Here is a 23,773-nt window from a genome sequence, read left to right as displayed (position 1 = left end):
CTGGTCCATTCCTGCTCTGGCAGGTGAAGTGAGAGTCTGGGAAATTCTGGGAACTAAGCTGTTCTTCCTCCAAGCACTGAGTGTTTACTCCTAATAAAAATAGAAACCACCACATCATAGAGTCTGCAGACCCTTCCTCCTTTGTTTCCTTTCATGACATCGCACAGACATTGTAGCTTCAATATCCAATTTGTTTTCACTTGCTTCCGCCAAGATGTTTTTGTAACATCTTGCCTAATGAATTAATCTGATGATCTCAAAACTTGCATACATTTTGAGTCTTTTTAATTGGCCAACTCTTTTCAGTAGCTGCTCCCAGTCTGTGGAATTCCCTTCTGTGGGAAGCTTCACTGGCCCCCCTCTCTACTCTCCTTTTCTTGGCAGGTAAAAAGACCTTCTTACCCAAATAAGCATTCAATGATTAATCAGTTGCAGGAAGTCATTTTATAGGACAGGATATGTACAGTACTGTATTTTTATTGTTATGTTTTTAAATGATTTCACATTTTAAAAAACATGTTGGCATTTTAACAAAGTAATTTGCTTAATTGTGTTTTATCTTATTATCAGGTTTTTAGTTTTATCTTGTTTTAGCCTTGTAGTAAGCTGTCTTGGATCTCATGCAATGAAAAAGGCTACTAATAAATAAACTAATAAATAAAATAATAAAAGGATTAGACAAGGGAGAGAATATATCCAGGACCAGATGCTTACAAGCTAAGAGTTTTGTGTAACTTCTTTCTTTTTGACTCATTCAAATTCAGCAATAGCACTTTACATTTCTATACCACTTCATAGTGAGCCAAGCAGTTCACACTGTGTTAGTCAATTGCCCCCAACAAGCTGGGTACTCATTTTACTGACCTACGAAAGAATCGAAGGCTGAGTCAACCTGGAGCCCTGAACATTCAAACTCACAGTGTTGTGACTGCAGTGCCTGATTCCCTCCCCTTCATTTCTTTGTACCAAGGATATTTATTAACACACAAATTGCAAATTACAAATTTCTTTTAAAAAGATTTTTCCCCTGAACATGGTGATACACTTCCCTCTCCACCAATAAGACCAACCCTACCTCTTTCTCCAGAGCTTCATTTTTATCCCCTTGGCTTCCTTTGCCTTGTTTCAACAGAGCCATCAGTGGCACCCGCTTGGAGTCTTTCAGGGGGAGACGCTCCAGCTCTTGCCACTTCTTCTCGATCTCTTCACTCAGCCGATTCTTCTGAGCCTCTGAGAGAGGTGGCCCTGGAGATTCCTGCCCTCCTGCCTTTTGGCAGAGATCCCGCCCTGGGCCATCTGTCTGCAAGACCCCACTTGCTGGAGACTCAAACCATTTCCGCCTTTCCTCTGAGCGATGGGCAAGGTCCCGCTCCAGCTCCTCGCATTTGGCTGCTGCATCTGTTGCTCTTGCACTCCCTCTTGTCCGTTGTGGGGACCCCTGGTTTAAGGGGGAACCATGCTGCAAAGGGGACAGCTCTACATAGTCAAAGGCATGGTGCTGCCCTTCCCCTTTCCTGCTGCTGCCCCTGCTAATGACTTCAGGTCCTGCACTGGGCCGCTGCTCCTCAGAGCGGATAGAGCTCTTGGGGGACCCATAGCTGCGGAAGTTCTCCTTATTGCAGTCAGACAACCTAGAACCAGGAGAAAAGACATGCAGAAGCTCAGAGGTGGGAATTGCACAAGGAAGGACTGGGAAAATTGCCCACACAAGTTCTCCAATCCAGATGTGTGGTCACAACCAATTGTGGGAGCCCCCCAGCATAGTCAGCCTTACTATACTATGTACACAATATACACGGAGCAAGTTTTTACACAGACATGAATTAAGATCCGAGCTTGAAAGAGTTGCTTTTTGCATGAAAACTCCAGAACTGCCTATGTAGCACTGCCACTGGGTCTAAACAGAATCATAGAATCACAGAATTGTACAGTTGGAAGAAACCACAAGGGCCATCTTGTTCAATTCCATTCTGCCATGCAGGAACTCACAATTAAAGCATCCCTGATATATATGGCCATCCAGCCTCTGTTTAAAAACCTCCAAAGGAGATTCCACCACTCTCCGAGGGAGTGTGTTTCACTGTTGAACAGAGTGTGTTTCACTGTTGAACAGCTGTTACTATCAGGAAGTTCCTCCTAATGTTTAGGTGAATCTCTTTTCCTGTAGTTTGAATCTATTACTTTGTGGTCAATTCTCTGGAACAGCAGAAAACAAGCTTGCATGACACCCCTTCAAATATTTAAACAGGGCTATCATATCACCTCTTAACCGTCTCTTCTCCAAGCTAAACATATCCAGCTCCCTATGTCTCCCCTCATAAGGAATGGTTTCAAGACTTGTCACCATTTTGATGACTTTTCTCTGGGCACGCTAACGGCTAAATAGCTAGGAGCATAGCTAAACACACAAGTCCTAGGGTAGGAAGCTAGGGTTGCCCCCATCTGCTCTTCTTCCACCAACAGGCAAACTGTTTACCCAGGCCTTAGAGTGCTATTTGTCTGGTGTGCGTTGTGTGTGTGTTTTTGCCTTCAAGTCATTTCCGACTTATAGCAACCCTAAGGTGAAACTCTCACAGGGTTTTCTTGGCAATATTTGCAGAGGCCTTTTAACTATGTGGCACTAGATTTGTATTTGTACTTTATGAGTTCTATTCTATTTTAAATGCCTTAGAAGACTGTTTCAATTTAATGTTTTTACTTTTGTTGTTTTTACTTCATGTCATTTCTGACTTGTAGGAACCCTAAAGCAAACCTATTGTAGTGTTTTCTTGGCAAGATTTACTCAGATTAAGTTTGCCATTGCCTTGCTCTGATGATGGATTCGTCTAAATTCAGCCAGTGGGTTTCCATGGCTGAGCTCAATGTCCCAGCATCTTAGTCCAGCATTTAAATCACTTCACTGTGTTTTTAGTAAGATTATTTATTTATTTAAAAATCCTCAAAAGAAAAAAGTTTGTACTATCCATTGTTTTAATTCTGTTTTAACCCAAATTGTCAGTTGCCTTAGGTCCCACATTGGGAAGAAGGCAGGACACAAACTAAACAAATAGGAGATAAGGTTTGGAATGCGAAGAATCACATTGTTATGGTTGTAGGAATTTTACTCCTCTCCTTTAGAGAGAGTGGTCTAAGTGAGGGGGAATTTTGAGAAACAAAACTAAAACAAAGATTTTTGGATGGCAGGGACCCTTTGGAGACTCAAAAACAGCCTTGAAGGAAACTGCATGTGGCCTGCCAGTCATATTTTTACTCACCCCAGATGCACAGGATGGTCTGTTAAATATGCAGGCTAAGAAATAAAACATTCAAGATAAAGTCCTGCCAAAATAGGTACACTGCCTTTCAGTAAACTGGCATACTGCCTTTAAATTCATTTTATTTATTACTTATGCCTCACCTTTCCAACAAATCATCCGTTAAGCTTGTAAAAAATGAGTAGTTTGAAAATGTTACAGTGCTTACTGGCAACACTGCCTGGAGGATTCTGGGAATTCTAGCCCCCCCAAAAGTTACTTTCCCCAATATGTAAAATACTAAAATTGATGCTTCTGCAAAAAAATTGGTTTAGACTCTTGATGGCACGGCCACTGAGGCAGTTTGAAAAACACACACTTAGCTACCAAAAAATAAAGAGAGAAGCAAAATACAGCTTGGTGATTTCAAGTGAAGCTTGAAAATCCTGTTTTAATGACCATATCAGGAGACCATGAGAAAATGTTCCCCAGGTACATACTTTGTGACATCTGGCACGCTGGTAGGGCGTATACTTTTCCTCAGAGCTTCAATCCAGTTCCGTCGAATTCCCGATGTCATTGCAGATAACGTGAAGACACCATCTTTAGTCTGGAAGGGAAACATCACATCTGTCTTGGCCATACATCCCAAACAGTCATGTACTTTGTCTCCACTAAACTAAAGAGGTTTGAAGGTAATGGGACAAATCAACATGTGGCACTGAATCCTGCAAACATAGCTAGCAAATATTTGCATTTAATACTGTCCCAAAATCTAGGGTCTGACTAAACAGGAGGATCTTTTAAAGTTGGCAGGATTTTAATGTGAATGAAGCCAAACAATGTACTTCTATATAAACCAGTGGTGGTGAAGCGCACCGCACAGAAGAAAGGCGGAAATGTTTTGGACTATAAATCTCATAATCCCTTATCATTGACCATGCTTAGTGGTGTTGATGGATATCACAGCTGAAGGCATCTGGAAAGTCAAAGATTCTCCAATCCTGATATAAATTCATTACTTTATTTTAAATTGATTATTTGATTTAAATATGTGCCCAATACGCCCTAATCAGTTTATCCCAAGGATACTAGCCCTCTGCACTGAGATTTAATATGGAGCCAATTGATTCAAATTTACCTTATATACTCGTGTACAAGTGGACCTCATGTATAAATCGAGGGAAGGTTTTAGTATCAAACTCTTGGATTTTGATATGCCCCGTGGATAAGTCGACGGCAGAATTTAGGAGACAGGTTTTAAGGTTGGCTTCGAAGTGGAGGGGGGAAAAGAGAAGCTTGGTTTTCAGAGGAAACGCAAGGAGGAGGAGGAGGAGGAGGAGGAGGAAGAGAAGCAAAGGTTTGGAGATCAGTTTGCAAACGGAGGAAAAATTGGGAAATGCAAAAAGGAGGCAAGATTTGGAGATCAGTTTGCAAACGGAGGGAAAATGGGGAAATGCAAAGAAGAGGCAAGGTTTGAAGATCAGTTTGCAAACGGAGGGAAAATGGGGAAATGCAAAGAAGAGGCAATGTTTGGAGATCAGCTTGCAAACAGGGAAAACGGGGAAATGCAAAAAGGAGGCAAGGTTTGGAGATCAGTTTGCAAATGGAGGGAAAATGGGGAAATGCAAAAAGGAGGCATGGTTTGGAGATCAGTTTGCAAACGGAGGGAAAATGGGGAAATGCAAAGAAGAGGCAAGGTTTGGAGATTAGCTTGCAAACGGGGGAATATGGGGAAATGCAAAAAGGAGGCAAGGTTTGGAGATCAGTTTGCAAATGGAGGGAAAATGGGGAAATAATAATAATAATAGGATTTCTTTATATGCCACTCAATCATTGGGAATCCGGGTGGCTTACAACAGAGGGGATAATAGACGGTTCCCTGCCCTCAGTCTTACAATCTAAAAAGACACGACACAAAAGGAGAAGGGAATGGTGGGGGGGAGGGGATCAGGTCCAGCATTCTTCTCTCCCTCTGAGGCCTGGACCAAGGCAGATGGACTGGAGGGAGGGCTCTTCTTCTTCAGGCTAGCCCTGATGGAGCTGGGCCTGCCTGGTCAACTCCCTCATAGGCCGTAAGATGACAGTTATGGAGGGAGGAAATGCAAAGAGGAGAAAGAAAAGTTTGGAGATAGGATTAAGAAGGGAATCACTACATGCACACTCACACTGGAGCCTCACACAGCTCTTTCAGTAAGCGCTGCCAAGGCATGGAGAGTGGGACATCAGGGCTACTTTTTAAAGGAGCTTTATGAACATTATTACTGTTTGTTGTTGTTGCTGTTAACTGTCCTCCAGTTGATCTCAAGCCATGGTAACTGTATAATTCGACCCCAGATTTTAGGGTCAATATTTGGGCATAAATTTCTCGACTTTTAGTTGAGTATATACGGTATTCTATTGGGAATAGATAAGAATCCCTGAAATCCACAGATGTAGATGGAACAGAAATGGTAAAATAACTTATATTTTTATTACTTAAATAAAGAGATCATATAGCAGGCTATTTTGTCTCTGTCCCCAGCAAAAGAATATACATAAATGCAATATCCATCTTGCTCAAATATTCCATTGCCCACCTCAAGTGTAGGGAACTTAAGTTCTCTAAATTTTTGGACTTCAGCTCCCTAAAGATCCAAACAAACTGGCAAAAGACAAGGGCCTATGGGAGGTGTCATCCAAATCATCTTGAGGACCAAAGGTCATATATTATATCCTGAAGGAAATAGTGTTTGTCATAAGTTGGCCTCTGCCACGAGACAGATGGGTGTTTTGAGACTTTGCCAGCATTATGACCAAATGTGAACAGCTGTCTAGTACTATAGAAAGGGTTAATTTGTATAACTGGTTCTATTTAATACTTTTTGCATCAGTTTGGCAGTCTGAGGCTGGGAAAAGATACGAAGACTGGGAATGGACTGAGGGAGTGAATTTTCCTGTTACTAACCTGATTGTACATTTCTCATGAGTATGGAAGGGAGAGCTAGGTTACATTTGTACCCTTGGATTTTCTTTGTTTGCTTCCGCACTATATACCATTTTGCAAGCCATCTTCCATTGGTCTCACCCAGGGGGAAGGGGTAACCCTGACCAGCAGCTCCCCATTTAGCCAGCCATGGATTGGATTCTCAGCTACGAATAATCTAGATAGAATCAGTTGTTTATGGTCCCAGTTCTAACACTGGGTGTAAGGGGATGCTAAATCCCATCAACAAAAGGGCTGCAATGCTTCTTTGCTGTATACTATCTACTGCAACATTTACCTCCAACAAAACTTAGCTAATAGCAATAAAGTGTCAGTGTTTTGCACCAAACAAACTTTTACAGGGGCTGAAAATTAAACACAAAAGAGGAGGCGGAGCCAAAATTAAACACAGAAGAGAACAGTGTTCAAGAAGAAAGGCAAAATGATTCTCACTCCTCTAGGGTTACAATCATGATTTTGAGAATAATGTCCATCAGTAAACTGTATCACCATCTTTGACTTGGGACACAATGAAGATGGTAGTACTATCTTTTTATTGCACCTCTCCAATACTTTGGTGCTGAACACTGCAGACTAGACAGCCACTTGTTCTGTCCCTATACCTCTACAGATGCTACACACTCACATGTATCTGGAAGCCATAGTTCCGCTGCACTGCATATTCCGTCACGTCGGTGCAAGAGCGTAGGTCAATCTCCCCGTCCAGGTCATCTGCCTGAAATGAACTCCAGACCATAAGAAGAAGCTAAACACTTAGTCTAATATCTCTTCTAACTCCTCAATGCCTGCCTCAACTATAGTTTGGAAAAGTCACTTCTGTGGCCTACAGCTCCCAGAATATTGGAAACTGTAGATTAAAACAGTAAACAATAAAAACAAGGGTAGGCAAAATGCAGCTTCTAAAGGCTGGTTTGTGTGGCCCTCAGTCTCTTCAGCTTTTTTTTTTTTTTTTTTTTTGGGGGGGGGTCAAAAAAGAAAAAGAAAAGCCAAACAGCCAGGAGCAGCAGTTTACCTTTTGAGTAGATTGGAGGTCACCTTTATATTATTTTTTTTAAAAAACAGTTTTTCAAACACTGTAAGTAGACCTTTTGTTTCGTGGCCTATTTAAAGTGTGTTTAGCAGTCTATGCATCCCATGGAACCTTGGGATGGTCCCTGGGGAGAAACATACTCCTGATCTGCTGCAGTTGTCCACCCTGCTTCGAACAAGTAGAGAGACAGAGAGAGAAAACAATAGGGAGAACATCACCCCTTACATCCTGTATATTCCTCTTGGATAATTCTTGCCAAATGCAAGGAGATTCACTTAATTACAAAAATTACATGTGACCATGATAGCCTCCACTGTTTCCTTCCAGCCCTGATCTTCTGTTCATTTTCTGCCTGAGTAACCATACACAATAATTATGCCATACTTTTCAAAGAGTTCAACTTGCCCCACATTTATTCCCTCAGTAGGTACCTGACTACCATTCAGGTCAGGTTGCTTCCTTACCTCTTCAGCATTGGAGTCCCTGTAATATCTCAAGCTTGAGTCTGTCAGCACAAACCAGTGCTTCGTCCACTGCAGACGGGATCATTGTGGGAAAGGAAAGGGCAAGACAAGAGGGAAGAGCTACATTAAAGAGCCCATGGAATAACAATGCAAGCCACTGACCTTTCACACTTATGCCCCCCAAAAGAAAAAGTAGTCAAGGCCAGGGCTGGCTGCTCCATTTTAACTCAGGATATACCTCCCTTCCCGTTTATTTTATGAGATATAGGTAGTGTTTTTACAGGAAGCATGCAATAGGGACTGCAGAATTCACAAAACATGCTGGGTAAAAGAATAGTACAAATTCTATTCTTATGAATAAGTGCTTCCCAAGTTCTCAGTTGGACATCTATCTTGTTTTATTCTAAAATGAATCCTAGAGACTGCTCTAGAGAGATGTATTTTCAGTGCTTTACTTTTTTAATCCAATGACATTTTAATCCATATTGGATATGATTTTTTGAAGAGGAGTACAATAAGCCACAAGGATAAGTCAAAAGCAGCTCTTGTTCATACTTCTTTAAAAAGGATTGCTGAAGAAAACTTGAGGAAGATGTCAAGAGGGGAAAGAAGAAAGAAATTACTTTCTGAACTCCTCAACCTTACCTCTCCTGGCTCATCCAATATGGACATCCATCCTTTCTTGAAATTCAGAAGATCTGGCTGGAATGAGAGAAAAGCCCACAGCAATTTAATAAAAGGCATGATATTAAGACACAGAACATAGAAATCTTTGGAAATATGAGGTTGAACAGGATTACTAAAAATCTTGCTGGTCATGTCATGAGCCTTGCTGGTCATTGTCCTATAGCAGCTATGTTGACAATGTTCTTCCACATAGTTGGAGAATACTAGGTTAGGAAAAAGCAATTATAGAACATTATTTGATGTCAGTAATAATCTGGAAAAGGGCTAATAAATTAAAATGAAATCCAAGCAGGATGAAGACTCTTTAAAACCAGTATTAAGGGTTTCAATTTTGATGTTCAGATGTTATCAGGAGAGATTTAAAAACTTCCTTTGAAAACTCAAGTTTTCTATTTAGGAGTGTCCTTGGACCACGCCCTCGATCTAGATTTTTTGTGGCCAGATACACATCTTCACAATTAAGATTTGATGAACTGGCTGTATCACTTTCTGGAACCTTCTACATGGGCCACTGAACAGACTGGTGGTTGTATCCAGCACATGAGGAAGTTTGGTTTCTAGGGCATCTGGGGTAGCAACTTGTGTCCTCTTGACATTGTTGAACTGCAGCTCCCATCCACCCTAACTAGCATAACTAATAGTGAGGGTTGACAGTAATTGCAGTCTAACACCTTCTGGAGTGCTGCATGATTCTCACTTTGACCCACAATCTGTTTTGAAGAAGAGAGAGCAAGTACCATCACCACATTCAACACATTCTATCTCCAAACTCCAAATGACCATTCTCAGCAATTTCATACAGGTATTAAAATGTATGGAAGGCCAGATTAGAATGCTGAGGAAACCCACAAATTAATGGCCACAGGTTTGTATGAAACTGTACTATGAAATATCAAAAAAACTGAAATGGATCCGTAAAGTCTGGACCATTCAAAGCAGCAGCTGCTTATCTTATCAGATAATGATCAAACCGTAACAAAGAATTCAATGAAAGGTCGCTCTCTTTCAGATTACATTCAATATATCACAAGAAATAAAGGGTCACATCTGCTCACTCAGATGTATGGGACTAGGAAGCCATCTGGAACAGGCCCATGGTTGTCATGGTAGCCATAACATCCTGAGCCACTACTGACATCGAGATGTCATTACAAATGCTGAAGTCATCCAGGATCATATGCCTGGGAATGCCAATGCCTTCTTTTACAGGTCAGGAACACCAATTGCTCCTCATTCCTGAAATAGTACCTTTTCATTAATTTACTGGGATCATAATGATATGAAAAGACTGGATCCTCTGCATGCATGTGTGTTTTAAGTGCTACCCAATACTATCCATCTCTTTTGTAAAAGGTACACTTCCATCAACCTTTCATCTACACATCACAGGAAACAAGCAAACAAGCATGAAATTCTGTCATGTCTACACAGGAGATGACTAAACACATATTAAAATTATCTGCCCAAGGCTATGGAACAGATCAGATATAAGGCTGCAAACATCCTCTTGAGATGCAAGAGAGGCTTGGATGAGTAAAACCCTTCCCACTGGTTTCAGGCATTCACCCCCTCCCTGCCTGTTTCTACTGGCAAAATCCTGGCGCCTTGTGTCAACATCAGTGGGGTGGATGCCATTCTAAATCAAAGCAGCAATACCACACACTCACTCTCAACAGGTGGTTTGCTCCTGCAGCACCCCAACCAGTTTGGCTTCCCACTACAAAACAGCTGACACTGGAAGACAAAGCCAGAAAAAAGATTCACAAAACCAGAAAAGTGCATAATATTACCCTGCTTCAAAATTCAGGACAAGGTAACTAAATATCTGGATGCATTATAGATTATATACAGAAGAGGAAAAATCAGATACAGAAGGAAGATGTTCAGGTCAATGATTCCCAAATATTTCTGGACTTCGGGTCCTACAATCCTCATCCAGCATAGCCAATAGTCATGGATTTGCAGAGCTTTCACAAGTGAAGTGCCCATTCAGTCAAATACCCTTCAAATCCTGAGTTCAAAACACCTTTACTTTTTTTTTTTTTTCCCCATAATCTTTATTGAATATTTATGAAAATAAACCAGAACCAAATTCTTTCTATACAGCATTAAATCAGATTACACATCCGTATACTTTTATCGGAGCTCTTAAGTAGTTTTCAGAGCATTAAAGACATAGAGTAAATAAAAGCTTCCTTCTGAGCGTTAAAGAAACATATTTTCTTTAAGTATTCGTCCCTAATTTTATCTTAATTGTCTCTTTCTTTTTGTTCTTAAACCTTACTTAGCTACCATTTCTTACTAAAAAAAAAAAAAATCCTCGGTTATCCATATGTATACATATATATATATATACATTCCTCTATATTTGCTGTGTATAAAAATACCCTTTCATAAACATATATATTCATGTCTATCTATTCGTATATGCATTTACATATATTTATTATACTGCCTCCTCACAGTTCCACTTTCCATTTTTTTTTCATATAATTCCTTATAGGATCCCATTCCTTATCTCTTTCTTTTCTCTCTATAGCATTCTCATTATATATTACCATAGCACAATCCATATCTTTAACCTCTAGAACTTTTAACAACCATTCATCAGTATTGGGCACATGAGGTAACTTCCAGTTTCTTGCTAGAAGAATTCTAGCACAGGTAATTAAATTCAATAATATCCTCCAATGTTTTTTTCCTTGTATAGTATCTACAAATGTTACCATATTTAATAGATACAGTTCTGGGATGAATGGGTAATCAATATTCAAAATTTGCTTGATGTTATTATGAATCTTTAACCAATATCTTTTAATTACCGGGCAAGCCCACCACATATGGAAATATGTTCCTTTTTCTTTTTGACATTTCCAGCAGTTATTCTTTACACAGTTATTGAACACAACCCAGACAGTTACTTTCAGAATGTAATTAGGTACATTTATAAAGGGGAAGGTAACTCATAACTGGTATACAATTGCAACTTTTAAAAGCAACTCTTCATTTTCTTATTATTCAAAAATAATTAGAAGAGTCAATCTATGAATCCTTTTTTTAAGAAGTGCTACAGGCTGCTGGCCTGTGGTACATAAGAATGAGGCCACGCACAGCCTCTTATTTATAAGATTAAAACAATTAATTACATTAAAACAAGGGCAAAGTTTTCCCTTGTTTCATTACAACTCCAATGTAACAGTTATGCTTTAGTTACTGGGAAAATTAATTAAAAACAACTTATTGTCTGCAGCTAGTTACTTTCAAGCTCTGCTAATTATGCCTTCTCTGCTTCCCACTTCAGTGAAGATTTATTATATCCCTGAAATATTATTTATTTCTGCTAAACCCCATGTTTTTTAGGTAGACAGCTCCAGGGCAGCTAGTTTTAGATAGAGACCTCGAGGTCAGATCTTAAAATATCTCTAAATGGTCTACCACTCAAGAGGAAATGTTTTACACTCTAGGAAGAACACACACAACCTGAAATGTCTGCAAGAGATAAGCTTGTCCCCCAGTTTTAAATTACATTTAGAGCATGGAGTCGGATATGGGGGGATGTTGGTACTAAAATAAATGCCCACAAATCTTCCATGTTCTGAATATGCCAGACAGATGCTACTCCAAATCCTTCTCACCACCTATGAATCAGGAAAGCCTGATAAGAGAGAATAAGGCATGTCCATACCACTGAGCTGTCTGCATCAAGAAAGCCGTTCACAGGAAAGCCATTCAGAGGACTCAACTGCCACATATTCCACTAATGAAGAAGAAAACATGGGGAGCAGCACAGCAACTCCGGAGTAGGTGCTCAGTTTCCACACCAGGGCTTCCAAGACTTTGAAGAAAGCATCCACCAAGTGCCAGGTGACTCTACAAACCCAGCTCAGTGAAACTTCCCCTGTTTTCACCTCCAACCACTGCGTTCTTGGGTTACACCCAATGTTCAATGCAGGCAGAAGTCCTGGCCCATCCCAAACTGTACAACTTGATTGGATATAGGTGAGGTTCACCTGTTGGCACAACAGTTGACTCCCAGCCTATGGCTGACATGCAGAGCTGGGATATCCGATTGCAAAGACTGGATGTCAACAGGAAAGGAGAAAAAGAAAACCCAAATGGAAACAAGAGCTGGATGACCCAGGCTGCCTCACTCTTCACTTCCAGGATTGCTAAAAGTTGGGAGAAAAGAGGTGGCTAGGGAAGGAGGAGGGAGACAGACCAGCCATAAATCAACAATAAGGACCATGAAAAAATATCTATCGACTCTGTAGAGTATGGGAATTTATTTTTGACACAGATGTTAATTGTCTTATTTGTCTCCTCCTTTAGATGGCTGTGTGTAACCTGCTTCCATCACCCTCCCATGTGTAACCAGATTCCATCACCCTCCCTATTTACTATTGTATGCTTCACTGCTTCTTGCACATACCTGATATGTTAAGAGAGAGAAAAAATCTGTCTACACTGATTTAAAAAAGATTTACTTTGAGCATCTGGAGTTTCACATTTTAAATTCACAGCACAATCACAACTATAGGAATAATTTTTTTTCACAGCTGCCCTGATGCTAAAATTTGAGAATAAGCAGTGCTTTGTTAAATACAAGAATAATGTATTTTAAAAAATATCTACAGTAAAATGAGAATCAATGATCATGTACATACATGGCCACCCCTAACTATAAATGTTAAGCTTTTTTAGAATTAGAAGAAGAGGAGGGGAAAGAAGAAGAACAGCAGGAAGAGAAGGAGAAATGGCTACCTTTAAGCAAATTAAGACTTGCTTTTGATCCCTACCCCCTCTGTCCCTGTGATGCTGTAATCTGGACATGAAACAAATTAATATTATGCATGTTCCTTTGCTAAACAGCCCAAAATCTTCTTCTCAGAATCACACATCTTCAACAGAAATATCACAATACAAACTCATTCAAAAGCTAACATTGAGCTGAATCCCATGGATCTCACTTAACTGTATCAGCAGTGAAGTAAGAATGAGAAGCAAATAGGAAGCCAAGAACACATGCTGGCAACTGAAGTTTGATAAATGCAAACACGGTCTAAACATTTGTTGGAGCATGAATCCCAAAGCAATTGCTTGAGCACCACATCGGCAGGGGAAGGGAAGAGTGCCAGAACCACAGTGACCTTGTCTGAACCTACACAATAGGGCCAGCTCTAACATTAGGCCAAGTGAGCAGTCTTTGGCCACAGGGCAGCAACACGGTGTTGGAAGACAGAGCTCTATGAGTGCCACGCTACCAGTCTTCTCCCCCCTAAGCCTCCCTGTTCTCCTCAGGTGCCAGGAAGGATACTGTCCTGTCACCGCCATCTAAGTAAAGAATCAACTGTCAAGTCTCATCAGTTTCTGAGACCTGAATTGGAGGATGAGGAATCTTGTTCTTTAACTCAAGCAGCAAAGTATCCTGGGCTAGCCCTACTGACGAACAGTATTAGAATGAATCCTCACATACCAATGTCATATATATGTCTGTGTCTGGCTTCCATTCCATCAAATACATCTGAGGAAGTAGACTGAAGTCTACGAAAGCTCATGCTGTCAATTTCTTTCTTTCAGTTAGTCTCAAGGGTGCTACAAGATCTCTTCACATACTGATTCTACAGACTAATACAGCTATATCTTTGAATATTAGAAATAGTTAGTCTAAAACCACTGCTAATTTTGCTTCAACTAAAAATTGGGGCAAGGGGTAGGAGGTTACTGCATATACATCATCACAGTAAAAGGATAATTACAAGCAAAGAATAATGGTAACATCACCCAGGGCAAGCAAACTTATGTTCCCATCCACCAGTACTATTGGATACCAGTTCACATAATCTCCAATGACAAGAGATTATTGGATTAGTATTTCATCAAGACTGAGGGATGATGGCACCAGCTGAGAACTGGGAAGTCCACAAGTTTCCCCACCTGACATAATAAAACACACACCATGTGCCCCTATGAATAACAACTTGTATCCTACTTTTTTTAAAAAATCACAATCACAAACATCACCTCTTTCAACAAAATTGGCAGAATTCCATAAAATGCTAACTGCGTAACATGTTTACTGACTTTCAGACTGGTTTGCCTTGAAGCTTCATTTGAGTTACTGAGATCAAAGCTCCATTTAATCATAGAATGTATCCACAACATATGTGTTCTGTCAAACTTTTGACAGATCAGAAGCATCCTGGCATCACTGACCAAATCCCAAAGCACCATGCTCTTTATCACACACCCTTCCTAGAAACATCCATCACATTCCAGATTAACCACCGATGTCCATGTTACTATTTGCGAGAAAATAAATACATGAGTAGTTTTCCAAGCAAATCCCTAGGCATTTAGACGGCTATAGAAACATGAAGAACAAGAAGCAAATGATCATAACAGATAACTCCAGCCAGTCACACCCAGACTTTAGAGTGGGCTAGAAGAATGCAGTCTGTGTAATATATTTGTATATTTCAGCCAAAATGTGATACTGTATTTCCATGGCATTTTAAGCCCAAACAGACCACACTGCCATGCAGATTAGAAGCAGCGATAATACCAATCAGAATAAAACACGAAAGCAATAACATGAAGTTCATTTATCTAAAAGACACATGGTGTGGCAGGCATTTTCTCCAATGGAAAAAATCTAAACATAACTGTATTTTCAGGAGATACTAAGGATGGAACAGCACTAGGCCCTAGCTTCCAGTTTTTCATATATGTAGTGTTTACATTGGGTGCCCTGATCCCTAACAATGAAATCCTATCTCAGAGGTATGGCATTTCTGCAACATTGTACTGGTGTGATACCCAAACATGATATGGTAGAAGCTGCTTTTTAAAAGGAGGAACAACAACAGCTCCAAGAAGAAATCCCTGCTAAAGCATGTTGAGGAAGAAATCACCTGGCAAGGCAAACTTGGTGACTAGGCAAACTGGGTGACCTAAGGCAGTGGTTCCCAACCTGTGAGTCGGGACTCCTTTTTTTTTGGGGGGGGGGGGTAAACAGCCCTTTCACAGGGGTCACCTAAGATCATTGGAATTTGCATGTAGCAATGAAAATAATTGTTTGGTTGGGGGGTCACCGCAACATGAGGAACTGTATTAAAGGGTCGCAGCATTAGAAACGTTGAGAACCACTGACCTAAGGTCTTTCCACTGGTGGCATCAACTCAGTAGATTTCCCTATCCAGAGAGGCTTGCCTTGTGACAATATTACAGGGAGGATTTATTGGTTTGTTGTTGCTGTTAAACTGAAAGCCTTTTTATTCTCCGTTGTAAATTAAGAACTATGTCTTAATTCTATGCATTCTCACCCCTCTCCCGACTGTACTTGGTTGTATGTGCTGAAAGTTTTCATTCTCTTCTGCCATTTTTATTTGGGCTTCATATTCTGCTGTCTTTTAGCCATTATTTTATTGTACAGTCAGACCTCCATATCCATGGATTTTTTTAATCTTTGGATTCAAGCACCCACAGCTTGAAAATATTAATAAATAATATATATTCCAAAAAGTGAACTTTGATTTTGTCATTTTATATAAGGGATGCCATTTTACTATGCACTGGATTTAATGGGAGCTGAGCATCCATCGATTTTGGTATCTATGGGGGGTCCTGAAACCAAACCCCAGAGGATACCAAGGGACCACTGTGTTATTTAAAAAGTGCTAGATTTTATATTTTTAACGGACTGTACATCACCCAGAGCACTTTGGCTTGTAGGCAGTTTAAAATGCAATAAACAAATACATAAATAAATTGAGGCTTTGCTTTTAAGAGAACAAAAAAGCTCTCTCTAACAGTCTTCTAAATGTGGACACAAAACTCATTATAGTTGGCCCTCCATATCCACGGATTCTTCACCCATGGATTCAGTTATCCACAGCTTGAAAATATCCCTCCCCCTACACACACTCCAAAAAGCAAGCCTTGATTTTCAATTTTATATAAGGGCCACCATTTTACTATGCCATAGTATTTAATGGGACTTGAGCATCCATGGATTTTCGTATCCATTGGGGGGGAGGGGTTCCTCGAACCAAACCCCAGTGGATACCAAGGGACTACTGTATTTTCCCCATGGAAGGAGTCATTCTATGGGGAGAGATCAGCTTCAGGGGTGCAGGCAATTTTCACCCAGCTCTTTCACACCTTGTTTCCATCTCTCAGGCACCTGACATCAACTGTGGGTGCACGTCGTCCTGTATCTTCCATCTTCTAGGCAACCCATACCTAGGCCAGGGAACACTGCAAGCAAGCAGTTTCTGTCCTTGCCTCTGTCTCCCAGCTAGCCTTCAAATTTCCAGTACCACCACACTTTCTACATTGTATGTTCTGCTCAGAGGTTCAGATGAATTATTAAATAGTCTAAACAGATGTGTCTTTACAAGAAAGCCCAATTCAAGATTCGTGCACATCTCATAAAGCATTGTCTTCTTAAGGGCATAGCATGGAAAAGTCACCTTCTTGGACTGCAACTGCCAGAATCCCATAACCAGCCATGCTGGCTAGGAACTCTGGAAACTGTAATCCAAAAAGCAATGTTTCCAAGTTGTACATCAGTTTTTCCAAACATGGGCATTTCCCTGTGCTTTCTAGTTCCCTATCATCCTCAGCAAGTATGCTGAAGCCCACATCTGAAAGACACTAGGTCAGGGATGGCTGTGATGCCTAATCTTTTTAAAAAGGGGTGATCAGGGATTGAACACAGGATCGTCTGCATGCACAGCATGTGCTCTTGCACTTAGCCATAACCTTTTCCTGTCTTTCAAAAGACTGCAGCAAATTCTCTTGCACTGGCCATTGCAGGAGAGCATAACGCCACAATTATTTAAGAAGAAATTGTAGCTGTCACACCAAAGTAGATATGTCAGCAGGAAACATTATTTTCAGAACTTAGAAATCCATGTTTTTGTACTACAGCTCTTAGAAACTCCCATAAAGCACGGGCACTGATTTTGGCAGTTGTAGTTCCAAGAACTTTTCTTAGCTGTGGTCATTTTAAACTCCATATATGACAGGAATGTGAAAGAATAGACATGCAAGTTCTATTTAACTACACTCCAAGTGTGCATGGGGGGGGGGGGGGGGGACAGAGAGAGTCCACAAAAGCTCATACTGTAACACAGTAAGCTGATTTTGCCTTGGCAGAGAATTTTATATTGTTTTTGCTACAAAAGACTAACATAATCATCCCTTTGGAAAGTCTCCCAACTATTAGATTTCATCTTAGACTATCATGCTGTTACATATAGAAACAAAACAAAACAACACCTATTTAGAAGGTTAAAGGGGTTGTGTTGCATGAATGGATAAAAAAACCTAAATATGCTTAGCTTAGCAAAAATCAGATCTACAGGGGGACATGATAATATTGTGGAAGCATCCAAGGAATGCGAACACCAAAGAAGGAAAGGAATTACTTGAGATGGCACTAATGAGTAAAGAGCATGAAAAATTGTTCACAAGACACACAGAAAAAAATGTTAGCTCCAGGAAGGGCCTTACAATTAGACTGATTAAAAAGCAGCCCAGAGTCTACTGTGTGTATGTGCCTTCAAGCCATCCTTCAACCTAGGGTTATTCAGATGTTGTTGTTTTTAGCGTGACTATGCAAATAATCTCACTCACGCAATCCGGTTTTGTTGTTCACACTATTTTTTTAATCAGAACTGGATCTCTGCACATTTCTGCAAGTTCTGTTGCTCACATGTGTCAGCACTGCAAATAAAGTCACTGGTGCAGATGTATTCAAAACACGTTCAAGGCATGCAGACTTTTATCCTGTTTTATCCCAGGTCTATTTGCATCAGTTATTCACACAGCCAACAATACATATCTTTCAGGAAAGCTTGGGGGGGAAAACTGAGATTGATTATCCCAGGTTAAGTGGATTTTTGCCCCCACCCCCACTCCAAATAAATTTACTCAGGTGCATTTGAAATGCATGTGAACAATGAAGATTCAATCCATATTCTACTGGGATTATTTTCACCATCTGAATAGCCAGCCAATGAATTGCATAGGGTTTTCTTACAACTTTATCACATGGGGAAAATCAGGGGTTTAAACAGACATTATCCTATGAAAATGCCACAATCGCATGAAGATTTTCACATGGTGTCGCAATTATCCTGGCAATACCCAGGTAATAACCAGCAACACATAATTCACAGGGAATTCCCATGAATGATTTGTTGCTGGTTATTACCTGGTTATTGCCGGGGTAAGTTCTCTTTAATTGTGCAGTGTCTGAAAATCTTCACCGCAACTGTACGATTTTCATGGGATAATGTCAGTTCAAAACCCCATGTTTCCCCCGTATGATAAAGTCCTTAGAGTAGGAATACTCACAACGTGGTTTTGCTAATCCTTCGTATGAGAATTAGCCTACAGCATCTGGCATTCACTGCTGGTTTAGGCCCTCAAAGTCTACTGACAGGAGGATAAATAGCCTGCACATTAACAGATCTCTAACTATGGACTCCTTATTTAGATTATCTAGGATTAAAGCTAAATGATTGTGAGATTCAAGATGCCCAGAGGGTGACCTGGAACTGGAAGATTTCCCCACAAGTAGACAGAAATGGGAAAGGATCTTGGATTAAGAACAGTCCCTAGATAGATGGAGACAGAACAGGATACTCAGGTGTTTTATTACCAAGGTACTAAGGGCATAATGAAGTTGCACTTCAAAAAGTAAGGCAATAATATTTCTTTTTTTGTGTCATGAGAAACTTTTTCCTAATTTTAAAGGGCTTTATAATGTGTTATACTCCAGATGGAGCAAATGTGTCAACAGGTTACTACAGACTGTGGTATTTGCTCCTTCACTTCTTGGTTTTTTGTGTGTTTTTTTAAATAACCAAACAACATTTCTGTTGGCCTAGACTATTTTCTGGCAATTCTCAGCACCAGCTGCAATATGTTATTCCCACCCTCAGCTGGGTTTCTTTTTAATTCAGAGATACTAGAACAAAAAGTACTTCTTTTTCTTCTACTCCTCTTTCTCTTCTTTATCAGTTTTTTGAGTTTTAGTGCTATACTGTAATACAATAACTCTAAGGGCAAAAACAAAAAAGGAAGGGAAGGAAAACTTTCTTTTCCCTCAATTTTATTTCACCTTAGCAAACCATGCTCCATTAAAAAAAAATTGGAAGAGCTCTAGGGTAGATCCAAGAAACTGCTACAAAAAGCTCCCTGCCCAAGAAAAATGAGAGGACATGGAGGTAGCAATAACCAGCAAAACCCAGGGAGCAATACTGCAAAAACTCACGTTTCTTCAGGTGCCATTCTCCTAACAAGCCTGACATTTAATGAAAAAGCATCAAGTAATATAACAAATTATTTCAACTTTAATGTTTTGAAAATAACATTAAAGAAAAACTAGGACTGCAGTTCAACTACTTACTTTTGGTTTCACATGCTGGCTTCTGCTGTGGGGGAATCAAGGATTTAACAAGAAACCCTGCTCAGCCATGAATCACAGACATTTCTGGAAAAGTTACCATTTGCCTAGTCATATCTACTTTCAAGAGATGTTTCAAGAATTCAAATGACACAGACATTTAACACTCTCTGAACAACATGTCAGGAGCATCATTAAAACATCGCCATGCCCCCCTGCCACATGTTTATATTCAACTGAAGCAACTGAACAAGGAGGCAGATCTTGGAGGAATTTTTTTTTTTCATTGTATAAAATATGTCATCAACACCAGTCAATAAATTTGAGCGGACAAAAGTTAACACAACACAAGAATTTTCTACGCTATCACCCAAGACCCAAGAGTTCAGCAACAGAACAACTTGCAGCAAAGTGGGAGATGAAGGACCTGAATTCCTCTTATTCCTCCCATGGCTCAATTTATGTGGCCTCAGGCAAGGTGCACACACTCCCCATCACATCCCTCATCTGGATTTTCCCAGAGTTTGAAAACATGACCTATTTCCCAAGACTGCTAAGACAAATTTTGGAAATGAAAGACAGTGCCAATTAAAATGCATTTTGCATGGCAATGTAATAACAGTAACTAGCTGTCTTCTATATTTAAAATGCCATTCATTAGCAGACTGTGGGCAGGTAATCATGTGCAACTGAATTTTTTACTCGTAAAAGGCATTAATGAATTTATGATACCTGGTGTGGTTATGCCAGACAGAAAAGCATGTGTGTCTTTTGCAAAAGAGAATCCCTTTGAACCAACCCACGTCATCAGCCTTCAAAAGTTACTGGTGCTTTCCAATTCAGTGACTCCCCCTATATCCTAGACACCTGCCAAAAGCCCTATTTATGCTTTGCTAGCAAATGAAAGTGTAGATTGCAGGCAAACATATTTAAAATCCAGAAACTGCATCAAGTTAGTAGTCAGCTCATGCCAGCTGACCACTGTGTCCCCTACCTGATATTCTTAAAAGCAAACAGAACTTTGTATCTAGGGAGGTGCAGGGAAGCACAAATAAGCACTTTATTTGAAAGGTTGTGGAACAGATAGGGATGAGATAAGGTGGACACAATATTGATTACAAAGAAAAAAAACTAAACACAGCATGCTGTTCTCGGCTGAAGTTCTTAACCCTTACAACTCCCATTTTTGCAATCTTGTTATGATTGGAATGTGTAAAAGGATTTTTTATTATAATTCCCAGAATCATTCAGGCAGCTGGCTGGGAAGTTAATTTTCAAAGCTCTGTGATTTGAGGATCTCCTTAGAGTTCTTTCATCTGCTGTAGAAATAGGGCTTGTTTAACTTCTTTGGAAAATCCATTTATGGGGTTCACAAACTTATTTCCACAAGACTAAGAGCCCCATGCTCCTAGACTTAGCATATGTTTCAGCACCAGCCTTCCTCATGTCTCTTAATAATAATAATAATAATAATAATAATAATAATAATAATAAATTTTATTTATATACCGCGCCCTGTGGCGAACCAATCCGGGCGGTTTACAAGATTAAAATAACATACAGCATAAAAACAATATATTTCCCTCCCCCCTTAAAAAGTTATTAAACAACATATCTAATTTAAAACCACAATAACTAGTTAAAATAACAATAAATTAAACAAAATAATACCAACCAATAAACCACTGCAACTTCAGTTCTAAAGAAAAGGGGGCTTTGGAGACATTACTGAGGAGGGGGAAATCCTGAGATCCTGAGGCCGGGATATTTCAGTCTGGGAAGGCCTGCCTGAAGAGATCCGTCTTGACAGCCTTTTTGAAGCTGTCCAAAGATGTTAATTGACGGATCTCATCCGGCAGGCCGTTCCAGAGCCTAGGGGCGACAACAGAGAAAGCCCTCCGGGAGGTCGCCGCAAGCCTCGATTTTTGAGGCTGCAACTAGTTCCTCCCAGAGGACCGGAGAGCGCGGGGAGGATTGTATGGGAAGAGGCGGTCTCTGAGATAGCTTGGACCCAAGCCATTTAGGGCTTTAAAGGTAATAACCAACACCTTGTACTGGGCCCGGAAACCAATAGGCAGCCAGTGGAGGGACCTCAAAACCGGAGTGATATGGTCCCTTCTGGATGTTCCTGACACAAGCCTGGCTGCCATGTTTTGAACCAGCTGTAATTTCCGAACCAGGCACAAGGGTAGCCCCATGTAGAGCACATTACAGAAGTCAAGGCGTGAGGTTACCAGCGCGTGCAGAACTGTCTCGAGATCCCTTACTTCCAGAAAAGGGCGCAGCTGGCGTATCAGCCGAAGCTGATAACAGGCGCTCCTGACCGTCGCATTAACCTGATCTATCATCAGGAGCGACGAGTCAAGGAGCACCCCCAGACTGCGAACGCAGTCACTAGAGGAGAGTGTGACCCCGTCCAGGACTGGTGGTTGCAACCCAATTCTTGGTTTCGGGGCCGCTACCGTGAGCACCTCCGTCTTGTTCGGATTCAGCTTCAATCTGTTTTTCCTCATCCAGCCCATTACCGCCCGAAGACATTCATTGAGAGAAGAGATGCCATTAGAATTCGAGGCCGACGAACGAGATACGGAGAAATAGATTTGGGTGTCATCAGCGTACTGATAGCACCCAGCACCATAACTCCGTATGATCTCACCCAGCGGCTTCATATAGATGTTAAACAACATTGGGGACAAAATATATGTTATATGCATCTACCTAGCAAAAGCATCCCAGAAGGAAAGCCTATTGTGTCTCAGGAACAAGAATCACTATCACTTGAAGAAACCAATAACAGCCTCAAACCCAAATTGTGATCCAAGTTGAGTATGTCAACAGAAAAACAGCTTATCACAATGCAAGTAATAACAGGATCATAAACAATCATCCCCACCTCTTTAGGGAAATAATAAAAAATGGTCCGTCAGATGGTGGCTTGTGCTCTGTACAAATTATCCTTGAGTGACCAAGATTTAACACCATAAACCAGGTGTTGGTATACTCCCTTCATGCCCTCCCACTCATGTGCCAGAAATGACTACCAAAGCCACATGCAAACTATCTGAACATGTAGAGAGAAATAAGGGTCTGAGGAGCGAATAGTCCTTATTGAGAATCCTTCTCTGAAGGCAAAGAGTAAATACGCAATATCAAAAATCTGAGGATAAAACATATTCTAGCATGATGAAACTCGGCATCCACAGACCAAGAATCCCTGACCTCTAGTAAAAGTTAAAAACTGAATGTTGAATAAATCTCTCCGATCAAAGGGCAAGGGAAAGGGGTAGTATCAAATTATATTTTAAAACCATCTAGCTGGAGCTCTTAGATACTTTGAACTTTGGGTCCTTTTATACGACACAAATATATCAGTGTGATTCCAATATAAATGTCATGTTTCTATCCTACAGAATCCTAGGATTGGCAGTTTAGGAAGAGATGTTTAGAATTTTCAGCCAGAAAGCACTAGTGACTCACGAAACTACAAGCCCCAGGATTCCAAAGAGGAATCATAGTGCTATACTTGTGTAGTTTAAAAGGGCCCTTTGTTATTGTTAAATGCCTTCGAGTTGACTTATGGTGACTCAATGAATGAGAGCCCTCCAAGTCACCTTTTTCATGCTTCCTTCCTTCAGTCTAATATGTTATGTTTTAAATAAGGGTTAGACAGGGTGATAAAATGCATCTTTGCCTGACCCTCTTGCCAACTAGAAACTTCAGTTCCTCCATATTCTGCCCTGAGGGTAATCTCTTATCTTCAGTATGGGTTACCCATCAAGACAATTAAATGCTGTGACGCACCCATTTCTTTAAACTCAGTCCATAGTTTTTCAGGATCTACACAATCAAAGGCTTTGCTATAATCCATACAGCACAGACGGTTTTTTTTAAATTCTTTGGTGTGCTCCATTATCCACCATATGCTTGCAATATGACCCCTTGTGCCTCTTCCTTTCC

At 40.4% G+C, this 23,773-nt stretch overlaps 1 protein-coding gene across 1 annotated transcript in view; it reads right to left on the bottom strand.

Moving 5' to 3' along the window:
- The window catches only part of LOC149311902 (uncharacterized), an 87,520-nt gene that overhangs the window by 20,403 nt on the left and 43,344 nt on the right, over positions 1 to 23,773 (bottom strand). Inside the window, exons 9-13 of the mRNA XM_089526614.1 lie at positions 8,359 to 8,415; positions 7,714 to 7,782; positions 6,845 to 6,934; positions 3,734 to 3,843; positions 1,076 to 1,631 (exon numbers count right to left, since the gene is read on the bottom strand). Coding sequence (XP_089382740.1) covers positions 1,076 to 1,631; positions 3,734 to 3,843; positions 6,845 to 6,934; positions 7,714 to 7,782; positions 8,359 to 8,415 — 882 coding nt within the window. The remainder of the gene's footprint in view (positions 1 to 1,075; positions 1,632 to 3,733; positions 3,844 to 6,844; positions 6,935 to 7,713; positions 7,783 to 8,358; positions 8,416 to 23,773) is intronic.

Source organism: Sceloporus occidentalis, unplaced genomic scaffold (genome assembly GCF_023333645.1).
Source record: "Sceloporus occidentalis isolate IW3139 unplaced genomic scaffold, rSceOcc1.0.p SCAF_5, whole genome shotgun sequence".
In the NCBI taxonomy this organism is placed as follows: Eukaryota; Metazoa; Chordata; class Lepidosauria; order Squamata; family Phrynosomatidae; genus Sceloporus; species Sceloporus occidentalis.
The sequence above is the reverse complement of the archived record's forward strand: the minus strand, read 5'-3'. Positions and strand labels throughout refer to the sequence as shown.